The 17,540-nt window shown below is 41.9% G+C and overlaps 1 protein-coding gene across 1 annotated transcript in view; it reads right to left on the bottom strand.

Annotated features, from left to right (window-relative positions):
• Positions 1-17,540, bottom strand: part of btaf1 (BTAF1 RNA polymerase II, B-TFIID transcription factor-associated) — a 127,803-nt gene that overhangs the window by 55,224 nt on the left and 55,039 nt on the right. The window contains exons 9-15 of the mRNA XM_084321482.1: positions 14,748-14,837; positions 14,566-14,661; positions 14,269-14,445; positions 13,939-14,079; positions 915-1,039; positions 615-735; positions 388-492 (exon numbers count right to left, since the gene is read on the bottom strand). Coding sequence (XP_084177608.1) covers positions 388-492; positions 615-735; positions 915-1,039; positions 13,939-14,079; positions 14,269-14,445; positions 14,566-14,661; positions 14,748-14,837 — 855 coding nt within the window. The remainder of the gene's footprint in view (positions 1-387; positions 493-614; positions 736-914; positions 1,040-13,938; positions 14,080-14,268; positions 14,446-14,565; positions 14,662-14,747; positions 14,838-17,540) is intronic.

The raw sequence follows: 17,540 nt of genomic DNA on the forward strand, positions 1-17,540 counted from the left end.
CAATATTTGGAATGGCGATCAGGAATTGGATTCATCTTTTTGCATGACATCAGATGTGAGGTAAGGCCTTTATGTTACGAATCTTGGGGTAATCAGATGTTCCTATCACTGCCATCGCAGCGTGTGTGTGTGGTTCGCGCCGACCAAAGTACGGAGATTTTTCAAACCCCGCTTCTCTTCGTGCATGAGGACACATATACTATCGATAATCTAGCGTTTATTTGAAAACGAAATCAAGCGACAAATGGCACGATTTCTAAGGAAATACATTTAAGCTCGATTTGTTGATCAGCTGTTTGCCCTGAATGAGTTAAAAGTAAAGTAATTTCAGTCTTCAGGTAGTCTGTGGTGGTAGAACTAGTAATAGTGGATTTTCTTGTAGCAAACCTTTTGGATGAGGTCAAGGATCTCCTGATGACTCTCCAGGATGCAGGACTGGAAGATGTGTCGGAGCATGTCTTGGAGGATGAGGTTGAGCCACAGCGTACAGCTCTGGAAACACACAGCATTGCTAGCAGGTCTACACAATACCAACCAGCATCCACAACTCAGAAACCCAAAAGACTCATACGTAATGATATCCATTCCCTCCATGGCCGCACCTCAGAACTTACCTGGTCAGCTTTGTACAGCAGGGTGAAAAGGGTTTCTAGTGCTGCCCGTCTGACAGAAGAGATGGTGTGTCTTAGGAAAGGCCAAACCCGGGGGACGAGGACCGTCAGCGACTGCTGCGTGCTGGAAGGGACAGAGTGTTAGTGTTCCAACGGACCCGTCTAACAGTCTGAACTGGGGGTAGGCGAGACTGGTCTGGACCATCTGACATGAGGGTAGGAGAGACTGGTCTGGACCGTCTGACATGAGGGTAGGAGAGAGTCTGACCTGCACTGTCTGACCCGAGGGTAGGAGAGACTGACCTGCATTGCCGGACCTGAGGGTAGGTGAGCAGTGAGGACAGCAGGGTCATGATGCTGTTGGTGGAGGCTGTCAGGTCGTCTAGCTCAAGCAGAGCATCCCACAATGTGTTTACTATGAAGGGTACCTGAGGATCACACACACAAGACATCCTTATTAAGACATGTAAAAGAATGACAACGTGTATCATACACACCATTCACAAGTAACAGGATGCATCACCCAGAGAACAACTCAGTGATGAGAATGCAGTGAGGTGGGTGTTAAGTGTTATGGGAATGAAGAACCGGAAAAAATTTGGCACCAGTTCCAAATGGCTTGGGAATTAAGAACAGGCTGAGATTTGCTCATCGATTCCTAAGTGCGTACATAGCTCATCGATTCCTAAGTGCGTACATAGCTCAAACACCCTTGTCGGATAACAAAACAAGTGGTTTGGATCATATTACTGCCGAGCACCTTAACACATTGGTTGCCAGCAGGGGGTGCGCTATTTATCGCTTGAGTGCCAGCGCTTTAGTCAATGAGGACGGGGATATTTTGCGAACGCATAAACTATATCTTAAATTATGGCTATGTGTCTAATACAACCGTCGCTTATCAATGACTTGCTTGCAGTCAACATGTATTAAACAGATTGTTTTTTATCAGTACATTTCCGTTTTGAATAAGAGTATAGTTTTGAAGATTTCTAGCGATTCCAGAAAAATCCGTGAAAATAGCCCTTTACTGGAATACACAAAACTGTCATTTTTCGGCCTATTTATGAATAGTTTTCAAATAAACGCTAGATTATCGATAGTATACATGTACTTATGCACACATGAAAAAAATCCATATATATATATTTTTTTTTTTATAATCAAAATTTATTTTCATATTCGAATCCCATGCCCATCGAACGAAGCTTCAAATACAGCCCTACTGATCGCCATTCCAAATATCGATCGCGTTTATTGATCCAAAATTAGACCTCGAAACAGATAATCCACGCTGCTTTCGGTTGCCTCAATGAATGCAATAGTCTCAGGTTACATGGCTCAGAAGTCAAATGTGGAATCCGGAGTTTTTTTTCTTCTCATGACTCCATTCCAATGGGTGCAATACCATCCGGGAGACGATAGGGGGCGGTATTTGCCCTTTGAGCTCAGAGCCAGTCCCAATGATAACGTGAGGCTGGATGGATGAAAAATGAATAGATATCGCTAATAAAATAACTAACGATTAAATAACGAGATTTCTCGTTGTTGGCACCCAATGTGTTAACACTTAACAGGCACCCAGAAAAGTAGCAATTTTTTACTTGAACATTGAGGACTGCATACTTTTTTTGCAAAGCTTTATACTTATAGCACAATGCATAAGCCTGGTCTCTTTTGAAAGATAACATTCTGAAGTTACTAATGCAAAAGGAAAATAACTTAACTTTTAGTGCTAATGAAATAGAGTAACAGAGGTCTGAACTCGAGTTGACTTGACTTGTGTACTCATTTTTCTGTAGTGGTTGCAAGATTCCATATTCCAATATTCCAGCATAGAGGTATAAGCTGGAAAACACTGCAGTTCCATAGCCTGAAGTACAGGTCCAAATTTTATAAAAATCCGTTCAGAAATGTGTCTTTGAGACATCAGAGTAAAACAGACGCCAAAAGAAAAGCTTTCCAATTTGATTCACTTCCCATTTTCGCTCGTCAACCTTCACCTAGTTCCTATATTTGCACCCCCCCCCCCCACTCGTTGGCTACAATGCCATTGCTGACCAATAGTTTGCCATCAGCGGTATAGCTCCTCTCCTAGCCATTGCTTTTCTGGCTTCATGATTCACAGCTTGTTACCACTCAATTTTGTCTGTTTCAAGTTCAAGTTTCTTTAATAGTTGTCATACAGAAGTACAGAATACTTTTATACAAAATGCTTCTTACTGTTGCGCTCCAGAGACTGTGCAAGACAAGATAAGTATGAAATAAAATAACATAGTAAAATTAGAAGTAAAAAAATGAGGTCACAGTGTTCAGTTTAGACATATGTACAATGTTCGATGCAGAATAGACGTAGTTACCATACAATATACAATACTGTGCAGTGTACTAATATACAATACTATATAGTGCAAGGCAGAAATGGAGAAATGGGACGAGGTGCAATTTAGGTACAATTCACAGTAGGTGTACGAGTTGTAGTGCAAATCCTTTATCAATAAATATAAAGTGTAAGTGTGTTTGTGTGATCTAAAGTGTGGAGAGTGGGTGCTGCAGTGTGTTGTTTGTTTGAGTGAGTGTGTGCGTGTGGGTGTGTGTGCTGTGTGCATTTGATGGTTGTTGCATAGTGATTATTGTTCGTTTAGCGATTATTGTTCGTTTAGCAGCCTGATGGCCTGAGGATAGAAGCTTCTTCTGAGTCTTTCTGTGCTCGCCTTAAGACTCCGGTATCGCTTGCCTGACCGCAGCAGTTCAAAGAGGCAGTTGTTCGGGTGGCTCGAGTCCTTAATAATTCTCTTAGCCTTCCCCTTGCACCGCTTGTTGTAAATGTTCTGGAGGGTGGGAAGCCCCCCTCCAATTGTGCGTTCGGCTGAACGTGTCACTCTTTGTAGTCTGCTACGGTCTTGTGCAGTGCTATTCCCAAACCAGGAGGTGATGTTGCCGGTCAGGATGCTCTCTATTGTACATGAGTAGAAGTTCCTAAGGATCTTCTGACTGACTTGGAACTTCCTTAGGCGCCTGAGGAAGTAGAGGCGTTGTCGTGCCTTCTTCACAACACTGTCAATGTGTGTGGTCCATGTCAAGTCCTCGGATATGTGGGCTCCGAGGTACTTGAAACTGTTCACTCTCTCAACCGGTGCCCCGTCGATGCTGAGGGGGCTGTAGTCCTTGACCCCCGACCTCCTGAAGTCCACAATCATCTCTTTTGTTTTGCTGACGTTCAGGGAGAGGCAGTTCTCCTGACACCACTGTGACAGGTTCTCTACCTCTTCCAGGTAGGCCCTTTCGTCGTTGGCAGAGATCAGGCCCACCACTACTGTGTCATCAGCAAATTTGATGGTGTTGTTGTTCCGCTGTGCTACGCAGTCATGTGTGTACAGGGAGTAGAGGAGGGGGCTCAGAACACAGCCCTGGGGGGCCCCTATGTTGAGCGTGATGGATGAGGAGGTGCAGTTGCCGGCTCTTCCGTTAGTGCCAGTTATTAAGGACAACGCTAGCGCCTAGATAACTACAAGCTAGCAATGGTGTCAGACAAGGGGGCATTTTCACCTTTTTAATCTATATATGGACAATCTGTCCAAGCAATTTAAGTCTGTAATACTGGGTGCATGATTGGCGATACACTTGTGAACCATATTCTATGCAGATGATCTTGTAGTCCAAGTAGCACTGGTCTCCAGCAGCTCTTACTATATGTTCTGGTGTATGGTGTGGAACACAATATCAAATATAATGCCAGTAAGAGTGTCATTATGACATGTCTAAGATTTCCTGATTTTAAATGGTCCGATAATAATCTTGGATGTCTGAAATTAGGTCAAATATGTTGGACATTTAATTAGAGCAAATTATGATATTTATTTATAGGCAATGCCGCATGATGTATGCACAAGCAAACATTACAAAAAAGCAATCTTATGATGCCATGACAATATTACTGATGAGACTGTGGTGAAAGATGGTGTAGTGGAAGTGAGATGTTTGTGGCTGCAGGAGTTACTTTCCAAGCTGTATTAGAAATGTTATGTATACCGGTACATTGATTTGCTGGGTAAATTACTCTGTAAATGATCATCTCGGTTGTGTCTAATATAAAGTTTAGCACTACACGATTTCAATCCCAGCTGTGAAAACATTGGTACAATTGTCTATATGGAAGGCATAACACATGTCCAGTAAAAGAGTTTGTTTTTGCCAATGAAGCAGAAATTCACTCAAAACAGAAGTCTCCTAAATCCTATGAGGCGTGTGTGTGCACAAGAGTGTGTGTGCACAGCAGAAAAAACAAAACAATACAGTGGAAGCTGGAGCATGAGTGTGTAAGGATTCTATGGATGAAACGCCAATGTTACCACGAAAGGTTTGTTGCGTTGGGGATACAGCTACCATAGTCTTAAAGATAAAAACAATGGTTTGTGTTTGTTAATTTCCAAAATTGTGCCAACAACATTTCGCCCACTTTGCGTAACATTGATAGACTATTGATACGGACACTGTGGCCAACAGAGTTGTGCTACATGGACCCAACACTCCTGGCTTTACCAAAACACTTTTTTCCTTGAGTGGAGAGAGCTGCTGTAGTGCAGACAGAGTGGAGTTAATGTAACATTAATTACTACTATTGATAGACAAAAACGCTGAGGTTGTGGCTAGCTAATTGTTGCGATACATGGACCAAAACACTTTGGACAACCTGGCTGCAATAAAAAAACACTCAAGAAGTGTGCCATTCCGTGAGTGGAGAGATGCTGCATTGTAGACAGTGGAGGTAATGTACAATTTTCTTTATTTTTTTTTTAACCTTCTCTTTCTCCTATTTTCCTCTGATTTTCTCCCCGTCCCAATTTAGTCGTTGTGCCAATTCCCCCCCCTCCCCTACCTGGTTGTTGTTCGCATGTTCTCCCACGAGTCGGTAGAAGGGTGTCCTGATGTCGAACGCACGCTTCCTCCGAGACGTGCGCAGTCAAGCCAGTGACGCTCTTTCCACTTGGCAGCGAGGACTCTCATTGGTAGAGTGTAACGCGTGGGAGGGCACGCTATCTCCACCAAGTCCTGCCCCGCTTAGCAAGCGCCGAGACCCGACCTGTAGGCGTCGCTGTCCACAACGCCAGATTCCCACCCGCCAGCTTTCCCACCCCCTAATACTGCCAATTGTATTAGTATGAACGGCCAGCCAAGCTGGTAGCAACGCCGAGAGCTGGGCTCGAACCTGTAATGTACCATTTATTATTACAATTTAGAAATACACCCAGAGTCAGCAATACAGTTTGAATACACTTGCCTTTTGATCACAATATAAAAGTTTGCTTTGCTGAACTGGAAGTGCATGGTCAGTTACACAATGCAGCCAGTAAGTGAGATGATGTAGCCTACCTCCACATTTATATGGGCTATATGAGTCATGGCTGATGGGTCATATGTGGTCCAAATTTGGTTCGACTTTACAAGGACGGACTATAATATTGTTGCATGCAATACATGCAGAGAGGCAGTCCCTCAGAGGAAGCCGCCCTCAAAATGGGATGAAGCATATCTCTCTGGCATGGCGTTAATCTGAGAGAATGCAGAGTTTGATGTGTTGCAACCCCTCAGTCCCAATAACGCTACACGTCCACTGATAGACTTATTACTGATGGCCTCAACACATACCAGTGAGAAGTCCCACGCCTTTAGGCCTAACAAAAATAATAGTTGGTTTCAGGTTGGTTGTCAGTTTGGCCATGGGTAGGTAGGGAATTTTTTTTTTTTTTTTTATTTATTTTATTCTTTCCCACGGCGACTATGGATAGGGAATTTCTTTATTTAATTAACCCTTTCACTGCCACACGACAGAAGGTTAGCCCTTTACTATCACACAACCGACGGCGATGCTCCATCATTAGCATCATTAGCTCCGCGGATGTGGAGCTAATGATGCTAATGATGGAGCATCGCCGTCGGTTGTGTGATAGTAAAGGGCTAACCTTCTGTATTGTCACAGTGAAAGGGTTAACCGGCTGTCGTGTGGCAGTGAAAGGGTTAAAATGTTCACAACAACATGGATGCATGTACTCTGCCAGCATGTTTAATATCCATAATACTAAATGTTTGACTAAGATTTCTATGAAACTTTATTCTAAAAAAAAAAAAAAAAAAAAAAAAAAAAATGATTTTTTTTTTTTTAATATATAATTTTTTTTTTAAACTCATAAAATATATTGGGTCGCACCTAAATCGGCAGGGTCGGTCGGCAACCTGAAACCAACCATTATTTTTGTTAGGCCTTAGTAAAGGAATGACAATCACAAAATACATTGTAAATATTTTTCTTGGACAGCCCAGCAGTTACAACTTCCCAGGGTGCCCCTCCTCCACAATCTCCCTAGGGAACTATCGACACTCATCCACTTATCTGGAAGAGGGAGAATGACCAGGCTGTGAGTGTGACCCCTCAATAGTTCAGTCCCAATCTTTCAGGTAGGCAAAGTGCATGACGACATCCTCTTTATTGTTAAACAAATGTGTAAAGTGTAATATTTGTAACAATAGTGTAATATGTAGAGTTACAAATATGTGACCCGGCACAGTCTAAACAGTCTTGTTAAGGAGCTCACGATTCCTCAGAAAACCCCAAAATGTCGTGCAATTCAAAAATAGGTTGAAATGGAGGAAATCTATGGAAATTAATAAAGGAAAGATGATTAAACAGAAGGTTTTGTAGATACAGTACGGAATTCTGCCATCCGGACACATGCAATTTGAAATATTATAGAATATAGAATAGCAGGCCTATAAATGACCTTATTATAGCCATGTTGCACATCTATGGATCGGGCAAAATCTACTCGTTCCAATGATTTGATACTAAATTTGGATTTAGTTATCACCAGGCGTGCAGGAAGAACAGAGAATTAAATCTACTGTAAATACAGTCAGCTTTGTATTCTTGCGACAGGTCTGCCATTTTTGGATTTCAACACAGAAGGTTGCCAAATGTTCACAGAAGGTAGACAAACTAACTGTGCTCCAATCTATGCCAATAACGTTCAGTTTTGTGGTATATAATCCCGGGAAATAAAAAATTATAATCAGGAAGTAATTTGCTTGAAGGAAGATGGAAATCGCTCTCGTTTATTTCCGGTCGAAATACGCTAGTTTATGAACACAATTCCTGAACTGATATTTCATTAATAACACTATTGGTAAACAAACGTATTGCTGAAAATATACAATATGACTGCGGTTGTGACATGGTTAGGGTGTCAACTCTTGGATACATAAAAAAATAGTTAGATTCATACACTCTGTAGAGATAGATTTATAGTGTGATGTCATCTGTGGTCCATCGGCAGACCGCTCGCCGGGTAGAAGGATTATCTGTGCCTGGTCACATATGTTAAGGATAATATTTATAATATTTGTGAGCCTATATTGATAGGCTTGGTATTATCTGAATAAGTATAAAACAAATTTAAAAACATTTTTAAACGGCATCAGAAATAGCTGTTCACTGTACAAGGCCAATAACTTTTTGCTAGAAGATTACCGAAATGAGAGTAAACACATACTTGTTATGAATGTAATAAACAATAAGATATGTAGTGCTAGGATATTTTTTTTGTGTTTCCCGCCATGTTCGGATTGCATGGGTAATTATGGGGCCAAATTTCCGCTCACAGTGCTTGATTGGAAGTTTAGTGTGTGCTATGTCCTTCAGTCTCTGTGGGGCTACTATGTTTTCTTCCAATTCTCTCCAAGATACCAAAGCCTGGGGATCAAACCATATTGTCAATGGTCTTAATGTGTAAGCCTTAAAATATTGGAAAAAATCTGGAACTGCCATGCCACCGTCTGCTTTATTTCTCTGTGCGGTGGATCTTTTTATGCAAGGTGGTTTGTTATTCCAAATAAATTTGTATGTGGAGGAGCGTAATCTTTTCCAGTAGCCCTCTGGAGGGGGTAACGGTAGCATTGAGCTGATGAAGTTGATTCTTGGTAGTACATCCATCTTAACTATTGATACCCTTGCCTGTACTGAGTTTTTAAGTTTTGCCCACCTGTCCAGGTCGTCTTTGATTTTGTTCTGTATTTTTGTGTAATTGTGCTTCACCGTTTGTCTTATGGTGGGAAATATTTCCACACCCAAGCATTTAAAATGTTTTACCATGGGTATCGCACCTGGGAGGGTTGTGTCTTTTTTTGCATGGGTGTTAAGTGGAAGGAAAGCCGACTTCGGCCAATTTATTTTAAATCCCGATAAATCACCAAAGTTCTCTATCAACTTGAGTAGATGAGGCAATGTGGTGTTGGGGCTTTGCATGAACAATATTACGTCGTCCGCATATAAACTAATTTTATGTTGTGTGCCCTTGATTACGATTGGTTCTATGTATTGGGATTGTCTTATATATTGTGCTAAAGGCTCTAATGATAGATCGAATAGTCCGGGACTAAGAGGGCAACCCTGTCTGGCTGAGCGTGATACCGGAAAGATTTCGGAGATGAATGTACCTGTTGTAATCATGGCCGATAGGTCCTTGTATAATACTTTAATCATATCAATGAATCCTTTTCCTAACCCCATCCTTTCTAATACTGCCCATAGAAACGACCATTCCAGCCTGTCAAATGCTTTCATAGCATCCAGGGACAGCATCGCCTTAGGTGTGGTGTCCTCTTTGTCTGCATCTAGTACGTGCAGTATTCGTCTTATGTTATCATTGATCAGGCGACCTCTTATGAAGCCAGTTTGGTCCGGATGAACTAAAGACGTCATATGCTTTTGCAATCTGATGGCTAATACCTTAGAGTACAGTTTGACATCGGTTCCGAGGAGGCTTAAAGGTCTGTAACTACCGCACTCGGTGGGGTCTTTGTCTTTTTTGAGAAGGACTGAAATGAGTGCAATATTGTCGTGTTTATGGAAGCTCCCCTCCTTGACTGAGTATAAGATCATATTTAGTAATAAGGGTCCAAATATGTCCCAACAAGAAAGGTACATTTCTGATGGGATACCGTCTCTTCCAGGAGCCTTACCATTTTTCATTTCGGATATGGCCTTCTTGAGTTCCTCTAATGTGATCGGTGCTTCTAACTGTTTAGCGTCGTCCTCCGAAAGTTTAGGGAGAATAATTTGATTAAGATATGTGTCCAATTTGTTTTGATCAAAGGTCGTTTCTGAATTATATAAGTCGGAGTAGAATTCTTTGAATGTATCGTTTATTATTTTGGGGTCTGTTACAAGTACTTGTTTTCTAATGGCAGTTATATCTGCAAATTTTGCATTAATTCTTAATCGCATGGCTAATAGGTGACTAGGTTTAGAACCTTGGAAGTACTGCTGTTGTCTTGTGCTGCGTATTTGCATTTCCGATTTTTGTCTGTATATTGCATTGATCTCTGTTTTTAGTACGTTAACTTGATTTTCTAGTCTAGTTGAGTTGTTGTATTTTAAAGAATTAAATAACGTTGAGTAAAGCGTTTCCAGTTCAGACAGTTTTGTGCATTGATTCTTGCGCAATATGGAGGAAAATCTATCCGTGAAATCCTTGATCATACCCTTTACCGACATCCATATTATTCTGGGGTCTTGCACCGCGTTTGCATTCTCCCGTAGGAATACTGTGAGAGCTTCTTTGAGTTGTGTAATGAATTCCTTGTTGTTAAGCAGCATAGTATTAAAACGCCATCTTGGGGCCCGGGAAGATAGTATACCAAATGTTGCTTTTAGGAGTAAATAACAGTGATCTGAAAGCGCATTGGGTATCATTTCCACTTCATATTTATCAAATAGTCTCGGGGATGCAAAGACATAATCAATTCTGGATAATGTGTTATGTCTCGCCGATCGACAGGAGTACTTTCGGGTCGTGGGATTAAGTGAACGCCATAAATCATTTACCCCTGTAGTCTTTGACCAATCTTTTAATGCTTTAGATGCATTTTTTTGTTCGCTGGAAAAGGCGAGGTAAGATTTGTCCATCCTTGGATTCCAAATGGCATTAAAATCCGCACCCATTATAAATGAGTACTCGGGATGGTTTAACATTTCATCGGTTAGTGAAGTGAAGAAACCCTCTTCGTACAAATTTGGGGCATATACCGCTGCCAATGCTATTTTCCTGTTATTGTGTACAATCCTAGCTATAGTTATACGCCCCTCAGCATCCGACCATACCCCTTTTAATTCGATATTTTATTTACGTCTGACGACTATGGCTACACCTCGAGTTCTCGTACCAAAGGAAGAGTGACTAATATTATGGTATGTGTTATCCGCTAGCGTATCTATGTCTTCCTCTAAAAAATATCCTAACCCTCAAAAATGGCATAATCACACTCCCATATTCAATAACAATGCACTCTTAATGGAAAAACGTCCTATAAGATTCCCTATATGGGAAGAACAAGGCATACACTCATTAGGGGATATTTTTAATAACCAGGGCTTTTGTAGTTATGGAGAAATATGCACAAAGTTTAACCTCACCGAGTCCACATGGCTTTTTTACCTAAAGTTACGCCTATGTTTGAGGTCTCACGGTGTTCCATTAGACATACCAGTTGAACACCACAGATACCACAAATTCTTCTATGAAAGAGAAACATTGGGAGGTTTTGTATCAGGTTTTTATTATCAATTACTAACGTCCTCGTATGAAACCCTTCAACTAGACACTGTCTGGAGGAGGGATATACCAGACCTGGAAAGTGACTTTGATTGGCAAGAAGCATGGGCAAATGTCCGTCTTACATCAAGGAACCCGGACCATCAACAAATCAATCTTAACTATATTCACAGGACATACTTGACTCCTATAAGACTGAACAGAATGGGCCTGAAACAAGACTCAAAATGCTCCCAATGTACAAATGGAGACGAAGGGACATTTATGCACATGTATTGGGACTGCCCACCAGTTAAGGCATTCTGGAAAGATGTGACCCATCAATTATCAAATCTCGTATCTTGGAATATACCAGTACACCCCTCTGTATTGCTTTTGAATGATGTTTTTGAGTTTGCAGTAAATCCACAGCTAAAGAGATTGGTTTTATCGGGTATCACAGTAGCTAAAAAAAACTGATCGCATCACGCTGGTTTCAACCGGAAAAAATGTGCCGGAAAGTTTGGTCTCTTACATATCTCGATGTGATATATCAAGAAATATCTACAGCAAGAATTCTGGGTCTCAACGAATCCAAAATGTCAATGTGGGTAGAAGTGGTGGAGAGAATAAAAGCTAGCTTATAATGGTAGTGTCTGGTTAGGAGTGAGGGATAATGGAGGTATTATCCAAGGAGGGGTCCGGGAGGGGGGGGTTCGAGCTGGAGCATATGTGTGTAGGGTTTTAGAAAATAGGTATTAGGGGTATATCCTGTATAAGGCATTTGTATAATTGTTAATTTCGCTGGATATACACTGTATACGGTAAAATATTATTATAGACTTTTTTTTTGTCTTGTTTCTGTACTTGCATGTAATTTTAGCCACCTTGACTGTTAGTTTCATTATGCATTATGTGTCGAGTACTGACTTTTAATAATTTCTGTTTTGCAATATTAAAAAAGAAAAAAAAAAAAAAAATGTAGTGCTGAATTTCCCTCAGGATCAATAAAGTTGTTGTGAAGGATCAGATTAAACCGAATATATATATTTATTTATGGATATGTATTGAATAGTATTTGTATATCGTTTGATATCCCTTGTATATTCCTTGTACATATACACGGAATATCCCTTTATTCTACTACAGCCCATAATAGTTCATTCTCTTATTGGACAAAAGGACCAGGCGCCAGGGACCGGCCCCTGGCGTTCAAGTTCAAAGGTACCGACGAGACATGCCCTTACTAGCCCCAGCTCCGCGCAGGAATACGGCTACCGAAAGCAGAGCGGCACTACTTGTCCACCGTGCATATAAATATGCCGCAAGAAATGTAGAATTCCTCTTAGTCCTTTACCCTTCTACCCAACTAAGTAACAAGACGTGAAGCCTCACCCCACGATACCACGTGCGGTGTAGTACGGCCTGTTTGGCCTTAGAATAGCAGTGAAACCTCGTGCGAATTAATAGCTGAATTGCCAGAGTTCGGCACCGTATTTCTATTAAGTAATAATAGTCTATTATGTATGGTGCATCGTTCGGTTAGAGTTCTAAAGTGAGCAGCACCCCCATCGTTTCCTCGCGTTATCTGAGTCTTAACCAGGTTGGGCAGACCACGCGTGGTGCTTTCCTCCGAGGAGTTCTGGGCGAGGACGAGTGGACCTGCACATTGGATTACCTACCCCGACGACTGCTGAGCCCTATACGGCATGGAATATCTATTTGCTTTGGTGCTTTGATTTGTGGAGCGGATAATCGCCAACACCGGTGAGTGTTGGATTTACCCCGAGAGGAGCCAAGGTGAGACGGCGCTCAGACCAGACTGAGGTCGCCTCGCTTCTTCTTCATTGTGGACCTAAAGCTACAGCTACAGCTATCGTCTACAAGAGAGCCCAAGTGTATTCATCTGCGGATCAAGGTTCTACGGGCACTGTGTTCTGTACCTGGACTCTCCCTAGAAATCGTTGACCAGACGGGATACAGCCGACGGCTCTCCTACCCCCCCTACTGGCTTACAACCGGCAGGACCCTTTACAGTATATCCCGCTATAATCATTAAGTGCCATCGCTATAATCCCCTAAGAGCCAGGTTGTATACTTGCTTCCTGTGTAACCAGAGATTGGACATTCAGTGTTGATTTGCCTACGAATACTCATTTGCCTTACAAGTGCATTCAAATCATAAATGTAATAAGTAACTATTATATGTACCCTTTGCTATATATTAAATATTTGACTTATACCTTTGTGTGGACCTGATTTCATATGTGGGAAAGTGTTCATCATACTTAGATATCGTGTACTGTATGGCCAGTAATTAAAGTACATAAAGCGGTAGTGGTTTAATGATACCATACTTATCAATACAGTCAGGGAATTGTACCCCTCAGTTACAAAAGTACTTCAATTCCATCTATAACCGTGTGTTGTACATGGATTCCTTAAAATGTACTTCATATTTCATAACTATGTTGTGGTTGTACATATTTAGTTTCAGTTTAAACTTTATTTGAACAGGGACAGCACACATTAATGAACATAAAAGTAAATGTGTGAGACAGTGTTAGTGTTGGCCATTTCCATAACTGTATGTTGTGCATTCTTGTCGTTTTCAGAGGTTGTCCGACACCAAGCTATTCCAAGCAACCACCGGTTACCTGGCTGTTAGTGTTGCGATTCTGATAAGCCACATAGGATAGAGCCATGGCATTTTCTGTGCAAACAGATGGAGCCGTTCTGACCTTACTGGGCAGTAGCTGTACCAAGCCTTCCACAACGGGGATGAGGGCTGCTGCCGCCACAGCTCGGACGTCATCATCCAAGTCCTGCAGGCCCTCTGTGATGGCAGGGAGCACCCGAGGCAGCAGGATGGAGATCAGGTCCTGGGACAGAAACAGGAGGGACAGATGGAGAGAGAGAAAAAAACATGTACAGAGAGATGGACGAGAAGGATGATTAAAGAAAAGGAGGTGGTTATGATCCCCCTTTCTGGCACCACATGTATCCCTGCTGAACTTAATGACTGAAAGAATGAGATGTTTGAACAGCTTGTTTTGAATAGATCGTGTTACCTGTCTGACGGCGAGGGCGTACTTGATCCCCAGCAGACCGCCGTGTCGGACCTCCCACTGATCCTCCGTCAGCAGCTTCAACAGGATGTCCACCGTCATGGCAACACCGCCGTCGGTCATGTGCCGTAGGGCCACGCCCAGCGTCTGGGCGCAGGTCTCCCTGACGGGAGCCACCACCTGGGGAGTGGAGGGAGGTACGGAGAGGGAAAAGAGAAGTGACTCAGGGTTTCAAAATCCCCTGCGGACGCAGCTTCCATGTGAAAACAGACAGCGGCGGGCAGCGGCCGAGAGAGTCACCTCGTCGGACACGAAGTCTCCGAAGCGGTCCAGAGCGAAAACGCAGAGGAGTCGGATGACCATGTCTTCTAGCCAGTCCTGATGATGCCGGGCCATCTAGCCACAAGGAAAACAAGTGAGATGAGGTTAGTCCCAGTGTTCTGACCCGATAAGAAGGGTAGAAGTGCGAGACGATGGGTTACCTGGTCTGCAGTGGATCCCACCAGCTTCCCTCCGCTGGCGCCGTGGGACTTGAGGATCTCTCTGAGTCCTGTGCCTGCACCGTGACGAATCTGTAAACAAAGTAATCAAGAGAGGAACAGGTATAACGTTGTTAACTAGCAGATACCTACTCAAGATCACTGGCTCTTAAGTTTTGGAACGGTTGTCCTTTGCTTTCCAGTTACAGATGATCATTCCACATCTTTAAAGAATTTAAAAGGAAAAGAAAAATGTAAACAAACCATGACTAGTTTATTTTTTTCATCCTCAAATTTACTGAGAGCCCCAGAATATAGTATTTGCACATTATACCTGGGTTAAATGCATTTTGATGCAGACAAAGTTGTTTCCAATTGCAATATTTGAAAAAAATAAAATAATAATTTGAATAACATTGACCAGTATTTTGAGTGACAATGACTTATGAAAAGTTATTTCCAAGTAGGGCTGCAACGATTAGTCGACGACGTCGATCATAAAAACTAGTAGACGCCAAATGTTTGCGTTGATGCATTTCTTTTCAGGCTTCTCAGCTCTGGTCCAGCTGAAGACAAAGCAGAGGAACAGATTGGACATTGAGCATGACCTCAGAGTTGCTTTGTTACCATCACCCCAGACTTTGAGACTCTTGTCAGGAGCAAACAACATCCCCAGTTATCCCATTAGTTCCCTGGGATGTTAAGCTAAGAAGTCTGCTAAGAAGGATATATTATTTATTATTATTTTATTTCATTGTGTTTTTAGCCCTAGTTGCACTTTTGTTGCAACCCCAGTTATCCCATTAGTTCCCCCAAACTTACTGCCGGTCTGTTATGTTAAGCTAAGAAGTCTGCTAAGAGCCCGGAAAAGGAGCCGCGCCCACAGGAAGCAGAGATGGAGGGTGTGACAGAAATAATCGTTAGGGCCTAAAAAAAAAATAGTTTGTTTCCGGTTGCCGACCGACCCTGCCGATTTAAGTGCGACCCAATATATTTTTATGAGTAAACATTTTTAATTTTTAAAATTTAATAAAAAAGATTTTTTTTTTTTAATAAAGTTTCATAGAAATCTTAGTCAAACCTTTAGTATTATGGATATTAAACATGCCTATCCATTCCCTATCCATAGTCGCCGTGGGAAAGAATAAAATATAAAATTATAGGAGCCAAAGCACTCAGTTATACCTTATTTCTATTGGCTTAGTTGCCTACACTGTTAAAGTCTACATTTCAGAATACAATGGGGCTTAGCTGTATATTTAGGTTATTGTATTATTATATGAATGTTTATTTTTATAACCTTACATTGAAACGGCATTAGGAATATTGATTGGATTTAGATAAAAGTAATTGAACAGTCTTATTTGTCATAGGGCCTAACAAAAATAATGGTTTGGTTCCGGTTGCCGACCGACCCTGCCGATTTAGGTGCGACCCAGTTTATTTTATGAGTTTAAAAATAAAATAAAGATAATTTTTTTTACAATAAAGTTGGGTATATATTAGGGATGGGCGCAAGTAATGTTTTCCCAGATCCAGTACTTGCATGAATTACTAGAGTAGTGATCGAGTAATTGTTTAGGGAAACCTATTTTTAGAACGCATCTTAAAGCTCATGGCGGCAGCAAAAACTAGATATTGCGCAGAGTCACACCCGCTACCGATTTTATTATGTCTCGCTCCGTGAACATAATGCACAGATATATACCTGACGTCAAAACAATCAGTTACTGGCACAATTAGGAAATGCGCAAACACAAAACCACGGTTATATTTTAGATAATGCTAAGCTAACAAACTTTTCGCGATAACATTAAGGCCATGTCCAGATTAAACCGATTTCGGTCGCATCAGTCAAAGTATTTGATCGTATGCACCTTTCATCCACACAGAACTGCGTTCTGGGAGCCTGAAGACGCTATTTTCTGAAACCGGGTCCCAGAGTGGGAAAATCTGAAGACGCCCCCCTTGCGTCGCCATCTTTACAAGCCTATATGCGCATTTTTCTGAACCGATGACGCGATAGCCCACCTCTCTCCCTTAACTGGTTCGGGGCCAACCACGTATATATATACACGTGTTTGGGAGCCGACCCTTGAAGGCCAACCACGTACTGTATATATATATATATATAGTATACACACGTGTTAAACTCGTTTTTGCGTTTATTCCATTTTAATATCCCGGATGTTGTCACAGAGATGTATTTTGGCTGGAAAAGGCATATTGGGACTCCGAAAGTGCAGTACCGGCCAGATCCTGGTATTGGCGCTGTCTCGAGAATGCAGTTTCCCCTGTTGCAGACCGGGTGTCACTTTTTTCGCTCCGGGTGGACTTTTCTGTTAGCCTAAAGCTATGGCTTCACCACATCGCCTGGAATACTTTTTGCAACGCCGAATTCAGTATGCAGTAAAGGAATATACGTTAAATACAGACAACTTTTGCTACAATAAGACCGTGGTATCCTGAGGTAACGTTAAATACAGACATTTGCTAGTCGAAAGGACTGGACACGGACAAGTTAAACATCAATCAATTAATTTAATACAACAGTAGTTTGAGCTGCGCGCACCATATTATATACGGCTTTGACACGTTCTCTCTCCTGCCAATTAAAATCCTCCTCATCATCGATTGCCTGTAGGCTGTAGCTGCATTTTGAGCATGTGAGCCACAGTCTCTCTCCCTCTCCACTCCTTTCGAAACTAGCGTTACGTTAGCTCAAAGCACAGAACCGGACAACACAAGTTATTCTGCTAGCAACAAACAACGATAACACTTCCGGTCGGGGGGGTT

This window comes from Notolepis coatsorum (assembly GCF_963971535.1).
Source record: "Notolepis coatsorum genome assembly, chromosome: 9".
NCBI lineage: Eukaryota > Metazoa > Chordata > Actinopteri > Aulopiformes > Paralepididae > Notolepis > Notolepis coatsorum.